Genomic DNA, 17,211 nt, shown 5'->3' on the forward strand with positions numbered 1-17,211 from the left:
TGTGAGTGGGTAGCATAGTTACTTTCAGTCACAGTGGCCTCTATGATGCTCCAGGATGAATTTGTTTTAAGAATTTCTTGTAGGGTTTCACTGCTCACAAACCTTCTCACCAGAAAACCTAACAAACAATTGATCCTTGAGCGTTGTAGAGACCACTGTGGTCAAAAGTAACCATGCTAACCACCCATACAACCACTGGGTCACAAAAAGGTACTCTACGCGCAGCTATGAAGGTTTTCTTTTTTCACAATAAAAGTTCCATAATGCACCTTTAAGAACTTGCTCCATGGACAGATTTCTTAGAATTGGTTACTCAAATCAAGGACAAATTTACAAATGTCACTTATTCCTCGATTACTTTAGTTTTGAGTCGTGAACAGTGTCAAAGCAGCAGACAGTATGATCCAGAATGCTCCACAGTGTGGCTTTATGATGAATGAGTTGACCAAAAAGCATGAGCCTTCCAGCTTCTTCAAACTCAGCCTAGTCTTCTCTGAGCCCAGACAATCAGCATTACGGCTAGTGCCTGCATACCGGAGACCCGAGGTGCTTCTCCATCACCCCCTCTTTCATTACCTTTCTATCTCACTGCGTTCACCCCTCCTCTCTGCCCCAAACGTGCCTGCCAGCTGCCTGCCTCTCCGGTGTCGCTTTCCCCTCTTGGCCTGGATGACTTTTTTATTATTGTATGAGGTCTATGGAGCATTGCATGTAGCCTTCTGTGATGCTATAGTTCGCCTGTAGCTTCCAGGGATGGTGCTGCATAGGTCCATCCAGGCGGCCCGAACGGGGGAGATTTCTACCTTGAAGGAGCTTGCATCTTCTGGGCATCTTTCCTCTTCGATCGTGGATGCGCACGGGGCGGGCCCGGTCCACCACGCCTCGAGGTGTGGGCAGCTTGAGTGCCTTCAGTATCTCGTCGGCGAGTTTGGTCTTCGAGGAGACGCTCGAGCTTTGAACCTTGCCACGCCGGCCCACGATGCGGCCGCGACGGGACACGCGAGAGAGCTTAAATGGCTTATAGAGCAAGGAGGGTGCGAGGTAGAGGTAAGACATGTAAGAAATCTGCTTCAAGAGCTCAGATGCCTTGGAGTCGCACCACATGACACGCGTTTCTTTGTTCTTTGGGGTTAAATTTAGACCCTGGCTTTGAATTGTTCAAAGTAATCCCCCAGTTCAGTTACATCAGTGGAGCAGTACAGGCGCCTCACACCCACTCCTTCACATTCAGGACCTCCTTACATCATATACAGAGGATTGTGTCACTGGATGCCTTTTTGTGACGTGTATCAATTGTAATTATGTCCAGATGCTTTAAGGTTTTTACACGTCATATTTAATAATGTTGGAATATTGCTGGGCTTATTGGTGGTTAAATAGCATTATTGGTGGTTAAAGTTATATATATTGAAGCAATAAGTTTAATTCCTTAAAACCGTACAAACATATTCTTCATATCTGGGCATGTGGCTGCAGAATCAAGGATTAAGTTCCATTTAGTTGGCACTTAGGAAGTTTTGCTGTTACTTTTGTGATTAAAATATCCAAATATAAACATGTATTATATATTGTTTCATTTATTTACAGAACAGTACACTATAAATTACATTTTTTCAAGCTTTTCTTCGTTAGCTACATTGGATCAAAATGGCAAATACTTGATTGAAGTATTTTACAGACGTCTATGTCATAATTCTTTTGTGCATCTTTTTCTCCCCTCTCCTTTTGATTACAATTTACAAAACTGAATGTAACTTTTCTGTATGTTCCAGGACAGAGACGCCGCAGGTGCGACTGCCCTGCACCTGTCCGCTCGGTTTGGCTGTGTGGAGGTGGTTCAGTGGCTCCTCTCTGTGGGGGCAGCAGTGGAGGCGGAGACTGACTGTGGAGCGTTACCTGCTCATTATGCAGCAGCCAATGGAGACCTCACATGTTTAAAACTGCTCACACGACTTGCACCCAGGTGAGAAATTTAATAAAGGACATAGTCTGTTTCATGTCGCTTGTTGGTATAGCACAAGTAAAGGTAAACGTATCATGCGTTACAGTATTGCTATACCACTGTTATCAAGGACGACTACCTCAAGATGGGGCTAGTAGTTGATCCATTTGGTACATGGAAGGATAAGAAAGTTAAGCTTTAAATATCAGTACAGAGTCTAATTAGATAAAAGCTGTCTTTAATTTTGATACATTTGGTAGTTTATTAAATCAATCAATCAATCAATCAATCAATCAATCAATCAATCAATCAATCAATCAATGGTTGTGTACAGCCCAATATCATAACAGGAGTTGCCTCACAGGGCTTCACTGAACATTAAGGCAATAAAACAAAATAGTAAATAAGACAATGTAAAGTGAAGTATCCAGGCCAGCATAAACATATTATCCAAGTACATGCAAAATAGATCTAATTTATTAAATATGCTTTTACATTTTCCAATTGTTAGTACAGGGCTGCCCTAAGTGTGGCCTAGGAGCCAAATGTGACCCTCAGACCGATTTTTGCTGGCCTTGTTCTTGTTGAATTGGCACACATTACCAGAGATGGTACTTTTTACTGCAAGTTTAACAATTCTACATGATTAAAACTGCCAGTAACATTTTATTGTGAGACCGAGCTGATTTACAGTCTCCAAGCCTAAATAAGGTTGTAGGGAATGGTTTAAACCTCTCTTAAAAGTACCCAGTTGAATGTTTCACTGCCTTGACTACTGATCTGTCACCCTCTACACATCAATATGAGACCCTCAAAAAACAGTTTGGACACCCTTATCTAATAAAAGCAAAGCAAGGGACATAAATACTGAGAGGTCATAAAATGCTTTACTGCAAAGGATTTTTGTCTTACAACATTGCAAGATTATTTGTAAAGCACAGTGTAATTGAAAGTGCTTTGTTCAGCTTGTGACAATTACACATCGACAAACCCAGCCTATGTACGTCACTGAGGTCCTGGTCTAAAGTTACTCTATATGGAAAGCCTATATTGCCGCTTTGACACTCTGTTGGCAATGAGGTCAGTGAATGATGCTTTCACTGGCTGTAAATGTGTCCTTATTTATGCTCCTCGGGTGGATCATACGAATGACAAGTGAAATCTAAACCCCGTATGACACTCCCATGATGCACTTTACGGTTCAACATGATCCAAACAGACCCCCCCTTACTTTAGATGCAGCAGATAAAGTGAGTGAAGCAGGATGTATTCCCAGCACGTATGGGAGTGTATGCCTCATGTTGAGGTCAGAGCATTACATGTGACCATCGACCCATAGTAAATAATGAATGGACGCTGCTCTTGTCGATCCCATGTCGGCCATCTGCAGCTTTACTCCACTTCCTGATACTGGCAGACTACCATACGTTTGATTTCTTTGAACAATTCACATTCACAGAAAATAAATGTTGACGCTATTTGTATGAAACAGATTTTATTAGCATGGTTTATAGATTAAAATACACCAAATATAGTATCTTTGAACCTTTGTCCCCTCAGAAGTGTGGACCGTCAGACAGGCCTGGGCGCCACTCCCCTGTATCTGGCCTGTCAGGAGGGACACCAGCCTGTGGTGCAGTTCCTGTTGGAGGAGTGTGGAGCAGCCGTGCACCTGAGGGCCCACGACGGGATGAGCTGCCTGCATGCGGCTGCTCACATGGGGCACAGGGACGTCGTGCTGTGGCTGGTCAGTGCTCTGGGGCTGAGTAACTTTGTATCTTTTTATCTATTGTGGAGAAGTGTTCATTGTTTGTTATAGTTTAATAGATAATATTAATATTAGCCAATATTACTGAAAGCATGGACAGTATTTTCATTAGTATGTTAATAACCAACCACATCACAAAGCAGTTTAGTAACATTTTGCCTTTTCAATTTAAGAGCAGAGTTGTCACCTAAAATACCTGTATTGATCATGTGCTGTAACATTTTTCATGTCTCTCTCTCTCTGTCTGTCTGTCTGTCTGTCTATCTCTGTCTCTCTCTGTTTCTCTCTGTCTCGTTCCCTCTCTCTTTCTCTCCTCCATCTGTCTTTCACCACGGTCTCCTGTTTCACGGTTGCCCTGAAACTCTAGGTGACCCGCACGGATGTGGACCTCTGCGCTCAGGACAGGGAGGGCGCCACTGCGCTGCACTTTGCCGCCAGCAGGGGCCACTATTGTATCTTGGAGAAGCTGCTGCACGTGGGCTCAAAGGTCATTAAAGATTACTGGGGAGGAACGCCACTTCACGATGCTGCGGAGAATGGAGAATTGGAGGTGAACATTGTAATACATTTCATCAGTTACCAAATAGGCTCATTTGTCTGTGTTGTGTATTACAGAAGATGTACACTTGACTGCACATATTATGAGCCATGTCCATAACTCAATAGTAACAGCTGAGTGTCCTAGGTCCTATATAAAATGTGATGTTATTATCAGTGTTAATTTTGACAACATATTTTAATTTAGTTTTAGTCTTAGTCTTTTGACGGAAATGTAATTCGATTTTATTCTAGTTTTAGTCCCAAAAAAATATCTTCAATTTTAGTTTAGTTTTAGTCGACTAAAATTGCAAGTAAATTTAGTCGACTAAATTTAAGACGAATTTAGTCGACTTTGCATTTATAATATTCATTATAATCATATTTAATCTTGTTCCTCTGCTTCATGGAGCTGCTCCACATGAACAAAGCTCAGAGCTGATCCTTGGGCAGTGAATTTACATGATATGAGGCTCTTTCAGACGCTCAATAGAAGTTTGGATGATTTTAGTCTCTCCCTTTCATTTTTATTTAGTCTTATTTTAGTCGACTAAAATATCTGGACATTTTAGTCATAGTTTTAGTCTCATGAAAAACTTTTAATTTAGTTTTAGTCCAATTTTAGTCGTCAAAAATAACACACACGAAATTAACACTGGATGTTATTGAAGCTTTTGTTTTTGTCCTGTCAGTGCTGTAAGCTGCTGTTGGCCCATAAAGCACAGCCCACAGAGAGGGATGTGGACGGCTTCTCTGCTGCAGACCTGGCAGAGTACAACGGCCACAGCGGATGTGCCAGATACCTGCGTGCCATGAAGCACAATGTGAGTCAATGTGCTACAAAGTCAATTTCATGCATTCATGATATGTTTATAAAACTGAACATTGGTTTGTTGTGTGCGGATGCCGTGTCTGTTTCTGTCCTCTTCTTGGTCTCATTGTTTTCTCGTGTATGTTGATACTTTGTTAGTCGTCCAATAGAGCTGATGGTGCCTTGAGTGTTAGAGGAGGCTCTTCTCAGTTTCCAGGGTTTTCTGAGATGGGCTCTTTTGTTCTTTGATCACGACATGCCTTAATGTGTCAATGAATATTTCAGTGTTATCACAGTGTTTGTGCCAGGGGTCAAAACAGGACGGAAAGAACCTGATCAATCTTTTTAATTGATGATAATGAGGATATTACATTTCTAATGGAGGTTCTGTCTTAAAACCACAAAGCATCGTGTCAGTGAGTAAATGGATCTATAGAGATTTAGGGATGAATTTTGATACTGTCGTTTATTAAGACTCTTTATATATATATCGAATTATACCAATTGGTGCAGTGGCTAAATGCTGTGAATCAAGTTGGTGCATTCTTCCTGTAATATTTGTTTTATGATACAGGTTCTTTAACTCTTCTGACAATATTTTATCTTTTTAGCAAACATAACCTAAGCCTAAGCTAAATGTGTTATTTACTCCGAGTGTTACAGCCAGATGTCCATTCATATGTATTCACTGTTGATGTTGATACCAGAATGTATTTTGTAGCATCAGTAATTTTGAGATCAAACTTGTGAATGGAAAAGTGTAGTGACCTGTCAGCAGACCTGTTGAAGCTTCCCCATATCACACTTCACCTGCAGCAGCCTAGACCAACAGACATTAATATTCACTGAAGTAATTGAAGGCGTCTGTCAGTAGAAAAGCATGAATAAGTCACACAGGAACGAGCTTTCACAAAGATGTAGCGATCGGAAGCTGCAGAAATAATCAACTCTTAACAATGAGAGCTAATCAGCCTGTGTTGCAGGTGCTAGCCAAAGCTAAGGCCCTGATATCGGTTACCCCTCTCAGGTGGAAGTCCCGCAGCTCAATTCGTTATGGGATCCACAAGCTTTAGTTTCACAGTTTTCACCGATTCGTTGCCGGGAACTGGCAACCCAATCCGCAGCGGAGCTGGAGAGCAGGATGTCAATTCACTTTGATTGTGTGTCATGTTTTTTTTTTCCAATGAGAATAAGTGTCACTTATTTGGACAGTGAGCTGCACAAAGTGAGAAAACATGTTATGTAACAAGGACAAGGGGCAACACTGGCAGAAGTAGGGCTGCACGACTTTTGGGTGGTATTGGTATTCCAATTGTGATTAGATTAATATTTTAAATTAAACATTCAGTTCACAGTGCACATTTTAAAAAACGAGATGACTGAAATATAAAGTGCTTAACTAGTACATGAATCATGTAAGAACATTTGGAGGTCAAAACTACAGATTTAGCTGGCTTTTTCCATGACAAATACTTATTTAGACAGAGTCATTGTTTTTGTTACCTAATTAATTGCAGTCTTTGTGCCTTGCTAATTTCGAGTGTTGAAATAAAAAATATTATTTGATTAAGTAAAGCCAAATCGTCACATTAATCAGCTTTTCCCTGACTCTTGCCCTTATTGATAAACCTCATTTTGAAAAGCTTGAAAATAGTGAGGTTGGCATTTGGATCCCTGTCACTGGTATTGCTTAATGTTGTTGCGTTATTGGGCAAGACACATGAGAACCTGTCCAGTGTTTTGGCTTGGGTCATAGTGTGAATTAATACTTGTCCAGCTCTCAGGCTCGTATTATTTTGTTATGTTCAAAATCCCACATAACTGTGTCACATGCCGCCTATCTTCCAGAACTGTTAGAACATCTTAGGAACACAAACACAGGCAACTGAAAAAGTTTTAACTCCTGATATTCTTTATTACAGCTTGTTGTAGATGTGCCACAAACACACAGTTCTCTGTTGATCACGAGTTCCGAGTGTCCGATAAACTCATCTCCGGACACTGACCTGAGAGCTGGGTCCACCCCTAACCAGAGATTTGTTTTTGTTTTTCTGGCCTCTGCCCAAATCTTTCGATCTCACTTTAACAGGTCAATGACTCACGTGCTCCTTGTGTATCTTGAGTTTCCGTAACAGCTGCAATCAAATCAACAGCATCCTGGCACTGGCCGTGCTTTTTGCTCAAGGGAGAGATAGAAGAGAACACTGTGCTATTTTTAGAAACCCAAGCATCAGTGTGTTACTGGGACACCCGGGCTACGTTTCCTATTTGTGACGCACAACGTTTTACTACTGAGTGTTTGCAGGTGAATTGACAGGCAGCTCCTCAATGCTTATTATTCATTTTAGACCTAAGTAAACTTTGCTTGTGGCAATTATCACAGTTTACAAGTTGTTTAGATTTCTTTGCAGTAAATAGTCTGGAGTTTCTTACCTCTGTTTGGACATAATGTTTGCCTGGACATTACATTTGCTTGGACATTGCATTGTCCTGTGTTTAAAGCTGCCTTAAGCAATGTCTTTTTGAATTTTTTCCATCAGTAGGTGAAGTAGTGAACTCTGCTCTGACCCGGAAACGGAAAAGTGGAAGAAAATGGATGGATGGATGGATGCTAAACTGCAACTTTGATGAAAGTCTGTCACTTTTTTTGGCCATTTAGAACGAAGTTTACAGCGCAGTCCTTTTTTTCCTGCAACCCTTGAATGCCTCAGCCTCTCCTCTGGTGCTGCTTTGCTTTGTGAGGGAAAAAAAAGAGAGAAAAGACCTGACAGCTCCTGTAGATATTGGATTAATAAACAAACTGACATTTCACAAGGATTTCGGCTGCATCAGAGCAGGCTGGTCAGATGTTTGTCAGTTCACCATCTTGTTGTAAACTGTTAGCCGCTAACTGTTGCTGCATCTTCTGCTTCGAACATTTGTGATGTCTCTTTCACATGTTTGTGTTTACATGGTGCGGGGGCAAGGCGTGTGTTGGGGGTGTGCTGTGAGGTGAGGGCATGGATCTATTATAATAAACGGGTGAGGGAGGTGCAGGTGCAGCACCGGTCTCCTTCTGCTGTATGCGAGTGTGGAGCACATGTGGGGCATCTAGAGGAGCTCATTGGTTATGCATCGGTGCCGGACCGGGTTGCTTAGAGCAGCTTTAACAAAGCAGCTGCTCTCTATTTTATTAGTAAATTTTCAATAACTTAACGTCTTAATCCCCACCTGAACCAAGCACATTTTCTCCAGTTTGACTTTACCCAAAAAGCTTCTAGAAAAAAGCACCAAAATAGTGACAAAAACGAGGATGAAAACGCAACAGACACACAAATAGTGACAACAAAGCGTCAAAAGGCAATGAAGAAAGCAACAAAAAATGATGAAAACACGACAATAATGTGACAAAAACGCGGCGACAGGGCAACAAAAAAGTCATGATCAGTCTTGTAGAACTTAGCTTTCAAATGAGGCGTTACCCTGGCCTATAGGCTGTCCGCTCCAGTCCAGAAGCTTTTAGATTTGGGTAAAGCCAATCTGGAGAAAATGCACTCGGTTCAGCTGGGGTTTACAGTATTACTTATTTCAGTATTATTATTTATTTATTATTATTTTTCAATTCCCCCTTAGGAGTAAGATTTTTTGTTCAGATGTTTTAACAGAAATTCAGTGATTATTTATTTCTCCAGCTGTTCCCTGTCAAAGCTCTGTCCTAAACCTAATGGCTATTTTATTCTACTGGGTCATCAAAAATGCTCAAATTAAATTGAAACTAACATAGAAAAAATGGGAAAATAGAGTTTAGCGCGTCCCAACTGCTCGCACTTGCCTTTCCGGCCTCACCTTCCAAAATAATACACTTAGCAAATTAATTTCCACTCGTTCCCAAGATAAAATGTCTCTTTTCCAGCGTCTTTGACAAGTCTTCCGCTGATACCTGCCCTTCGTGTCTCCAAATGGCAATTGGTTTGTCCATCCATGCATTAGTGACATTAGCGGGCCACCCAATCCCCCGCGCTGAATAATTCAGGGCATTCGCCGATCGCCGTTTATTGTTTATTGCGCGACGGCCCTTGCACAGAGGCGGAGATGCACGGGATGGTGCCAAACGAGGGGTCGGCGATTGCGAGATAGGGTCGAGATCTCCTGTGGGATTATGGCTTTCATCAATGCTTGATTTCAGCCGGAGTTGGTCAGTGTTCGTCACTGCGTGGGACAGACGCACTGCGCTGGGACTGTACCAGTAAGTGTTTACGGTTTTGTAAAGTTGTGGATGACTTTTGGTACTATTAGTTTGATTAGTTTTGTTGTTTCAGCACTTTTGGAAGATTCTGTGTAATTTGGTCATTTTGAATTTTCACAATGGACAATGAATGGACTATTAATCTAAAGGTTTTAACAAATATTCTATTGTTTGCTTTTTATATGGTTGGCTTAATTCTTGCGACTTTATTTGTCGAGCTCTGGTATCCACAGTCACATGTTGTCAATTTCGTTCATCTTCATTAGTTTACATCCTGTCTTTTCTTTGCTCCTCTTTATATAAGTCAAGTTGCATGTTTGTGTCATTTCAATGTCATTATTTTTCCATTATTGACAGTTTCATTACTTATCTCTGATTGTCTTTGCTCAAAGTTAAGTTTCAATTTAAAAATGCTATTTGTTTTCCAAGAATTGTTGCGGGAACTGTTGCCACTTCATTGTTAGCTAAATGTTTCCTGTAACTTCAGCAGCAGATGTTTTTTGGGGAATTTTTAATTGCTTTTTACAGTTAACTGTGACTAACCCTCCACCACCTGCTGGACATGAGCTCTTGTTATTTTGTCTGGGTTGATGGCTCAGACTTGGATTTCATTTAAAATTTACAGAACATGCTGTAATTAAGAGTCAGAATGAGGAACCGTTCATCTTAATTATATATCTGAGCAGCAGTGTTGGTAATTCATGGGAAAACTCAAGATTGAATTTTTTGTTTGTCAGAATTTGTACCTATCTCAAACATTTAAATGTGATTATATGACTATGTAAAACTAATTTGAGCATGTTTGCAAATATTGGTTATACATACAGTACTTATACTATGAGGATGGCAACTGGGATGATTGACTTTCAGAGATTGATAGAGTAGCCAGAATATTTACTCAAGGAAAAGTAATTTTAGTCTAATAGAAGGAAAAAAGTGGCGGCCCAAATATTTACTCAAGTAAGAGTAAAACAAGTGCTTGGAGAACATTTTAATTGAGTAGTGTGACTGTAGAGTAACTAAGCGTAAAAGTCTGATTTATGCTTCAGTGGTGATATAAATTGTCAAAGAAAATACCATAAAAAAGACATAATTATGTCAACAAAACATAAAATGCATCTGTTTTATGCATCAACATGAAGATTTTTCCCTTAAAGTTTTACTCACAGAGGCACAAGTTACTTCTTCTATTTCTTTTACTCAAGTAAGAATACAGATACATGTACATGATTAAATGTAACTGAGTACTACCCACCCCTGGCCATATTCCCATATTTCCCAATTGTTTATTATAAGTAAAACTGACTTGAACTTGTAATTGAATACATAAAGCTGTGAGAAGCTGAACAGAGATTCTGTCCGCTTCTTACAAAAACCTGAGAAGCGGACAGAATCTGACGACATCTACAAGAATAAAACTTAAAACTAATTATCTGCACAGCTTTTAAACTCACAAGTTATTTCTCTGCACCATAAAAGTGGCATGTTGGGCTTTAAAAAAACCTGGGTATATAGACTTTAGAAATGCTCCCAGTAGCATCTGCGCACCTTTCTGTTCTCCATGTGTATACATTTCAGGAATTGCTCAACTCCCTTTGCCCCAGTGTCCCACTATCACAGCATATTTGACTTCAAAGTACCGTGAGGGGAAACAGCAGAAGAACGTCCTCACGCTCAGCTCCACAGTCCACAACAGCAGTGCACTAAAGCTAGCTTTGAAGTTTGGGCTTTACTAATAATGTCCTCTGAGGCTTACGTTTGATACGCGCTTTGTGTGGAGGGAGTTAGAACAATGCAGCTTCATTAAAGGGGATCTAAACGCTTCCATACATCCAACTCCCCCCTCCTGAGTGAGCGGCGTGTAAACCAGCCCGTGCGCTCTGTGGCTGTGACTCTTTTAGTCGGCTTGAATTTGACAATGGTCTGAAAATTAAATAATATTGGATCATCAAAATTTCATTAGACATAATGATGCAAAGTGTCTTTTTGACCATGAGATGATGCTGTTCTCTTTGAGTAGTTCTGTTTACTTTAGTCGTTTCTTCCTCTGCATCTGAAACGCTTCGATCTGTTTTCTTGATTGTGTTTCTTAATAGATGGAGCACAAAACTGTACTCCTCATTTTCAAAGCCCATAATCCATCATCAGATCTGTTCGGAGCTGTTCTGCACTCAAACCTTGTTCATCACACTGCTTTGTGTTGTTTTGCAGACCTGTGCTCATAATCCCATTGAGGTCACTGCTCGATCTGAAGAGGAAGTGAAGTCGAAGGCAGTTTCGTTGCAGCGCAGCAGAGCGGACTACTACGGCTCTCTGGGAAACACATGCCACAGCAGTAACAGCAAACTCATGGATAGCTTAAAGGTTAATTTTCTGCTGTGAATTGGATTACTCGTGCTGCTGTTATAGGACATCAAATTCTGTTTTCAGAGACTGACTGTCAATTTCTATTTGCATAAGAATGTTCGCACAATGCTAAAATTAAGTACCAGTTATGGTGTTCGTGTTGGGTCTGGTGTCCATCTCTAGATCTTTAGCAAGGTTCATAGACACTGTATACTTGCTAGAGGGATTAACAGATTTCCGGAGCATATGTAGTAAACAGAAAAGCATGTGCAAAAGGCAAACTCCACACAGAGAAAAAATGTGGACATGTTTCCATCAGACAATAACAAACAAAAACAAAACAAATTCATAGAGCAGTTGGTATAAATAAAACGTGTATGTCCGACCCAGATGAGAAAGAAAAAACAATATCCAATATGAATACCCCTCCAAATCCTTATTCATGAGGAATTCTTGTAATAAAACTCTTATAATTGTATTCATAATGCAAAGCTCGGACTCTCTTACTGTGGGAGAGAGCTAAACCTACACACTCATAACAAATGCACTAAACCTGTACAAGAGATATAATAATAATAATAATAATAATAATAATAATAATAATAATAATCGTCATTATATTTATTTTACTCAGCAACCTGAGAGTGAGGACTCTCCACAGGCCAGATACCCCCAGGCTGGGGGTATAGTGCTCGACAAAACCTTCACCAACAAAATCGAACAGGTTCAAGTCTCCACATCTGGTGAGTCACTTCCTCTTAAACCTCAGCATAATTTAAAGAGACACTTTAAGTGAGTTTCCTTTTAAACTGTGAGTGTTTATGATTTGTATTGCAGTTATTAATAGTTTTAATCAGTCCAAAGCCGATGGGAGTGAGAAAGTTGTCCCGCCCGATAAGGGCCCTGATGCAAGCCTTCTGGGAGGAAAACTTGGACTTGGAAAGTCCATTACATCCCTCAAGCAGTCGAGTTTACCAGGAGCCTTCACGGGACAAGCTGTAAGTAAAAGCGTGGTGCTATAAACACAGTAGACCACAAAATATTATGTATGACGGATTCAAACCTCTTCACCAAATACTTCCACTTTTGGAAGATAAACACTAACTTCTTCCATCAAAACATCCACCTACAGAATAAAATGGTGGTCTTGCCCTCTGAAGAGGCTAACCTGTCTGACATTGATTACCTGGTGCCCACCCACGACGAGAGAGGACGTCCTATCGCGGAGTGGAAGAGACAGGTGATGGTCCGGCAGCTGCAGGCCCGACTGCTGGACGAGGAGGACCAGAGGAGGAAGGTGAGTAATGCAGTTTTCTTTTGATATTATTTCTCTAAATGTTATTAGATAAATAACAGTAATGGGTCATTTACCTCTCATTACTGTGAAATATCTTTTTGGAACGCACCCGATAAGACAGAGGATATAACGGATCAGAGAAAAGGGAGGGAAAAAAATGTGTAACTCAAGAAAAATGTCCGCTAATAAACTTTTATTATATGTGATGTTATGTAACTTGTGCAATAGAAACACTGTGCCTCCAGTAGAACTAAATGAGGATGCACACACTCTGGTTGATAAGTCCAATATCACTTGTATATTCCCAGATGAAAACGCCAGGATTCATCGGGCTCACGTTGTGAAAGAGTGGTTCAGGGAGCATGAGACATCAGCTTCACACATGAAATGAGTTTCCTTTGCATGGTGGCTGTCTACACAGAGATAGGGTGAGGAGCTCAGTCACCCGGGAGGAGCTTGAAGTAGAGCAGCTGCTCCTTCACGTTTAGAAGAGCCAGCTGAGGTAGCTCGGGTATCTGTTTCGGATGCCTCCTGGACGCCTCCCTCGGGAAGTGTTCCAGGCATGTCCCATTGGGGGCCCCCCGGGAAGACCCAGGACACGCTTGAGGGACCATGTCTGTGAGCTGCTCTGGTGTCGCCTCGGGATCCCCCCTACACAGCTGGAGGAGGTGTGCGTTGATAGGGACTGCTGCTCCGTGACCCGGGCACGGATAAAGAGGTAGAAAATGGATGGATGGATTGACCACCGAGTCCAGATCTTAACCCCATTGAGAGTCTTTGGGATGTGCTAGAGAAGGCTTTGACCATCATGAATGCAAGATCTTGGTGAAAACTCTGGATCTTTTGACATTGCAGAAGCTTATTGAAACATTGCCACAGCGAATGTGTGCTGTTTTTTTTTTTGGTCAGGCAGTTTACCTTCTTACATTTTTCCCTATGTGCTTGTTTTTACAACAATCTTCCTTTCCTCCCTCTGCAGGAAAACGGTAATGGGAAATTTGCCAAAGTGAGCTGGAGGTTCTCCCAAGCCCACAACGCCATCCTGGGGCCTTCTGGCGAGCTGCTGACCGAGGCCGACCTCATTTATCTGGAGCAGCAAATCGCCAACGTGTCGATGCAGAGGAACTGCGCCGGCTACGAGCTGGAGTTGGCCCGACTTGCGGAGGAGCTGAGGCACATCCTCCCCGCCCCGATAGTCAACATCACTGTCAACACGCAATTCCGAAACTTCCCCTGTCAAGTCCCTTTGCCCGTGTGGTGCGGCCGAATTTCAGGCATTGTCCAAAGCATGTCACTTCTCATGACCAACCTAACAGACCAGCCGTACTGCAAAATGCCCAATACTGAACTCATCTCAGTGTTCTCCCAAACGTCAGACAGGCTGAACTCCACCAGGGGGCGCCAGGAGCGGATTGAGGGTGAAATTCAGCAGTTCGGCGTCTCCGTGAGAAATCTAAAGTCAACTTTCGAGACGCAGACACAATCGGAGACACAGACACAGATTGAACAAGAAACATGTGAAAAAATATGTGAAAAAACATGTGAAAAAACAGCGCAAAAGCCGGTTATAGGATCAGGCTTTTCACTGTCTCTAGGTTCTCAATTCAAAGTGCTCCCAAAGGCCCTTAGCACGTGCCTTGAAACAGACCAAAACAGCGACTCCGGTATCGACCAGGACGACAGTCTCTCAGATGTGCAAGAAACAAATAGTCTGAGGAAGGAGCGGATCGTGGTGCTATTTTTGGGACACTGGAAGATGTCGGCGTACACTATGGCGGTGAAAAATGAGAGGAAAAACAGTGTGGGGGCTTTGGGCATCGATGAAAAGGCCGATCTGAGTCGCAGAGGCAGCGTGGGGGACACAAAGATGATGAACAGTTCCCTGGGACACTTCTTCAAACAGAGAAGAGCCGTCAACAAGATGCTGGGGAGCTGGAGGAACATGATCTCCAGTGTCCCGTCCAGACAGATTCGCAGGTGAGGGGTGTGAATGATTATTTTATTATTCAAAGCATTCACGCATTCATATCTGGGTATTTTGCTATATTGGCTATGGACCAATATCATGCTGATATCTTCTTAAAGAGGGGGTATTATGTTTTTTTCAATCACATAGCACCAGTCTATAGCACACTACAATGATGATGAAACCTTCTGTTGGTCTGTAAATGCAGTAAATTAGAATAACTGCCTTGTATAAAATTGCTCTCTCAAAATGGCTGTAGCGAATGTCTTGAAATAGGCCTCTGTCTCTTTAAGAACCTGCTGAGGAGCAGTGGTTGGTTACTCGGCTGGTGACGAAAGCTCGGAGGCGTCTCCAGGAGGTGGGGGCGTTCCTAGGAGGACTTAGGCAAACCTATCCCTAAAATGGCTGCCATCAGATTTTTTACAGATTACAAAAATACGTGAATGTGCCAAGGCAACACTTCAGGCATGTTTTTAATGAGGGAATGACAACATAACATGATGTAAAGCTTGAAAAAGTCGATTTTGCATAATACCCCCCCTTTAACCAAAAGTTGTTACTTCCTGCATCGGAAAGAGCATAGTCAGAGCCTTAAAATTAGTCCTTCCACAACTCAGTAGGCGAGCTGATTTAGATCATGGTGAAAATCGTTTGTACACCCCCTGGCTTTGTATTTTGTGTTGCAGATGTTTGGCTATAACTTCGTAACCATACGAGATAGAGACTTTTGTTTTGGAATCTGCTGATTTTTGTCTTTCAAATGAGCTCCCTCCCTCTGAAGTAGCCTACCTACTAGGGCTGAACGATATGGACAAAATTTCATATCTCGATATTCATGCCAGATATCTATGGGTTTGGTGAAAATTAAACATTTTTCAGAAAAATAGAATCCCTTATACAAAAGAGTGCAGTTTTATTGATGAAGATCTTATCTTGCTTTTTGATTTTAATATGTTCATATCTCAATATCTGTACGATAACGATATATCTTTCAGCCCTATTACCTACTAAACATTGATGTCCTGAATAAATCAGCCCTATGTCCCTAATGGAGAGCCCCCTGCTGTCACACTTCAAACCGACCGAAGCATCATACACACAGGACATTAAAAACATTTGCTAAAAATAATGGCTGTGCATATCTGCATTGGGGAAAGATTTGGCAGAAAATTCCATTTGGTCGTTCCAATCAAAAAAGTCAATGAAACCCTTGTCATATGTTTTATGGAGTTACCGTAGTGATGACCAGAACTCCCCATTTACTGTAATGGAAAAATGACCAAATGACAAGGGCAAATGGAAATATTATTTTTCTCATTGCTTATACCAAAAGGTTTCCAAAAATATATAGTTTTCATTCTCCACGAAAATCCCATGATTAAAATGACCTATTCTTGTTGCTAATGAGTAGTTCTTGTTCTCCACAGACTTCACAAGCAGCAGGCCCTGTACTCTCCAGAGCAGTTCTTGCCCCGAGTGGACGGCATTTCCATGGAGTACGACAAACTGACCCTGGACCTGTTCATGCTGGGATACTTTCACATCCTGGAGCTGGAGCTGCCCGTGGATGAGCGGAAGATGAGGCACCTCCTCTGCTTCGAGGTGTTTGACCACGTGGGCAGCTTTCCCTGGGAGACGGTCCGGGACTTTCACAAAGCCGTCATACAAGAGATCGAGGCGGGAAACCGAGAGTGGAAGGACGGCTTTGAGGACATTAAAGTGAAGTTCTTTGGAAACACAGTGAGTCTGCCCGAAAACCCCACAGAGGTGATCAAACACACTCTCCCAGAGGTTAGAAAGGTCCCAAAAGTCATTGTCCAAACCCCCACGCCAGACGAGAGTGTGCTCTATAAAGGGACTGACATCTCCAGCTTCAGTAATGATGAGATCTGTAAATACATTGACCGCAGTTTTGCCTTTTGGAAAGAGAAGGAGGCAGAGATTTTTGACTTTGAGTAGTTCCTTTTTACATTTTTACATTGTTTACTAGTAATAATTCAAGGGCTGGGTATGAAAAAGTTAAAAAATAGTCCTTCCTAATGTATGTATTTCTATTAGTTGACATTGAATGTTTGGCCAAAATCTGGCTTTGTTTATTACTTGTTTATAGTTTAAGATGTTTGTTATGATTCGAGTTCTAACAATTCAAGATTTTTTGATAAATCTGTATATAAAAAAATGTGCTTTATTGTGATAATTCTCAGGTTCTCATTGGCAAAAATACTGAATATTTCCAAAAACCCAGCCCTAGAAACAAATGCCAGTGTATGTACAATCAAGACCTGTATTTTCCAAGACACTTTATACAATAAATATTGC

At 41.5% G+C, this 17,211-nt stretch overlaps 1 protein-coding gene across 1 annotated transcript; it reads left to right on the forward strand.

Annotated features, from left to right (window-relative positions):
• The first annotated feature begins 523 nt into the window (after positions 1-523).
• On the forward strand, positions 524-16,892 carry espnla (espin like a). Its single transcript, XM_079575451.1, has 11 exons — positions 524-1,047; positions 1,773-1,963; positions 3,503-3,689; positions 4,078-4,260; positions 4,940-5,071; positions 11,495-11,647; positions 12,264-12,372; positions 12,467-12,627; positions 12,762-12,926; positions 13,906-14,903; positions 16,320-16,892. The coding sequence occupies exons 1-11, from the start codon at positions 754-756 to the stop codon at positions 16,849-16,851; spliced, it is 3,105 nt and encodes a 1,034-aa protein (XP_079431577.1). The 5' UTR covers positions 524-753; the 3' UTR covers positions 16,852-16,892.
• The last annotated feature ends 319 nt before the right edge of the window (positions 16,893-17,211 follow it).

This window comes from Gobius niger, assembly GCF_951799975.1.
Source record: "Gobius niger genome assembly, chromosome: 17".
NCBI classification, from domain to species: domain Eukaryota; kingdom Metazoa; phylum Chordata; class Actinopteri; order Gobiiformes; family Gobiidae; genus Gobius; species Gobius niger.